General features: G+C 63.9%; 1 protein-coding gene across 1 annotated transcript in view; it reads right to left on the bottom strand.

The window, feature by feature from the left end:
* The window catches only part of ARAP1 (ArfGAP with RhoGAP domain, ankyrin repeat and PH domain 1), a 28,750-nt gene that overhangs the window by 12,536 nt on the left and 14,673 nt on the right, over window positions 1-1,541 (bottom strand). The window contains exon 12 of the mRNA XM_029961460.1: window positions 887-1,069. Coding sequence (XP_029817320.1) covers window positions 887-1,069 — 183 coding nt within the window. The remainder of the gene's footprint in view (window positions 1-886; window positions 1,070-1,541) is intronic.

Here is a 1,541-nt window from a genome sequence, read left to right as displayed (position 1 = left end):
CCGAAGAGAAGGAGCGAAAGGAGCCAGGTGAGCGCCGTGAGCTGCCGGACCCCCGGCCGCCTCCCGGCCGCCTGAGCAGGACAAAGGAGGCTCAAACTGGAAGAAAAAGTTTGGAGCAGGCAGCGAATCCCTCCCTTAAGGAGCCAGGGTGAAGTCATACGGCAGCAGCGGGGCGGGACGGCCGAGCCGGAGTAGGAAAACAAACAAGCCCACATGCGAATTCCCGCAGCCGCCCGGGTGCCCCGCGCGCCCCCAGCGCTTGTGCAAACACCGGCAAAGCCGCGGCAGAGCCGAAGCCACGGCGGAACGGGAGGCGAAGGCCGGCGGCCGGAGTGCCAGGATGGCATTCCCTGGTGACGCCCTGGTCTGGCACCCTGCCAGCAGCAGGCACATAGCTGGAGGCTGGGGGTGCCGGTCAGGTGCTCTGGGGAGGGTTTTCAAGTTGCCTCAACCAGTGTGTGCCACCAGCACCAGCCCCCTTGAGCCCCATCCAGCCCAGGGCTGGACCCCCAAAACAATTCCAAGCCAGGGAGAGGTGAACCCTGGGGCCGTCTAGGCTGTGGGAGGGGGATCCCACACCAGACAAAGCTCTCCAGCCTGGACATGAAGCTCTATGCTTCAGCTGGACATGTGCCCCATCGCAGAGGTGTCACCCTGTCCTCACAGCTGGCTTGTCCCTCCCGGAGACCCCAGGCTTTGGCTTGGGATACACAGTGGGGACTTAGGGTGTGCAATGGGGGCTAGGGGATACAGGCAGGGAAGGATGGTGGGCAGTCTGCTTGGGCACAGACCCCACTCCCCAAAACAGCCCCAGCACCCCAGCTCAGCACCGCTTAGGACCCAGGCAGAACCCCCAAGCAGGTGCCCGGCCCCGGGGGCCACTGACCCTGTCGAGCTCCTCCTGGTTGCCGAAGAGCGGGTGGTAGTGGCGGTACTTGCCCTCCCGGTACTTGGCGATTAGGAAGCGCCTCCTCTCCTGGCTGCCGCTGGTGGGGCCGATGGCTTCGCTCGGGGGCACATTTGCAGCCCAAAACTCGTTAGCCATCGCATTGCCAAACTGCTGGAAGAGCTACAGGGACAAGGACAAGGAGACACCGATGTTACCATGCTGGAGGGGGTTTGGGGGGTGGAGCTCGGGGGGTGGCTTTGCTGGAAGCAGGGGTTGCTGCCCAGGAGAACAGTGGGATGCAGGAAGAACGAGGGGGGGGGAGAGCTTATAGGTGGTGTAGGGTGAATGGGGAGCCTGGGTGGGCAGGGTGCAGGAGCCCCCACCCACTGCAGGCATGCAGCATCCGACAGCCCCCGCAGCCGCTGACCCCCCTTCTTGCCCCGGGAAATCACATCTGGAAAGCAGCGCCCAGCTGTGGGAGGCGGGGTGGTGCTCAGCATCCAGGGGGGCAGATTTAAAGGGCGTTTGGTGGCCTCTGGCCATTCCACTGTCCACACTGAGCAGTGCCATTAAGAGGTTTAGCTCTGTCTCAGGGAGCCCCACATCACTCAACACGGGGGGCTCTGCCAGCATCCCTAAGCTCTTTGGGGTG

This window comes from Manacus vitellinus, unplaced genomic scaffold (assembly GCF_001715985.3).
Source record: "Manacus vitellinus isolate BGI_N305 unplaced genomic scaffold, ASM171598v3 scaffold_35_pilon, whole genome shotgun sequence".
NCBI lineage: Eukaryota > Metazoa > Chordata > Aves > Passeriformes > Pipridae > Manacus > Manacus vitellinus.
Note: the sequence above shows the minus strand (reverse complement) of the source record. Positions and strands in the feature narration are given on the sequence as shown.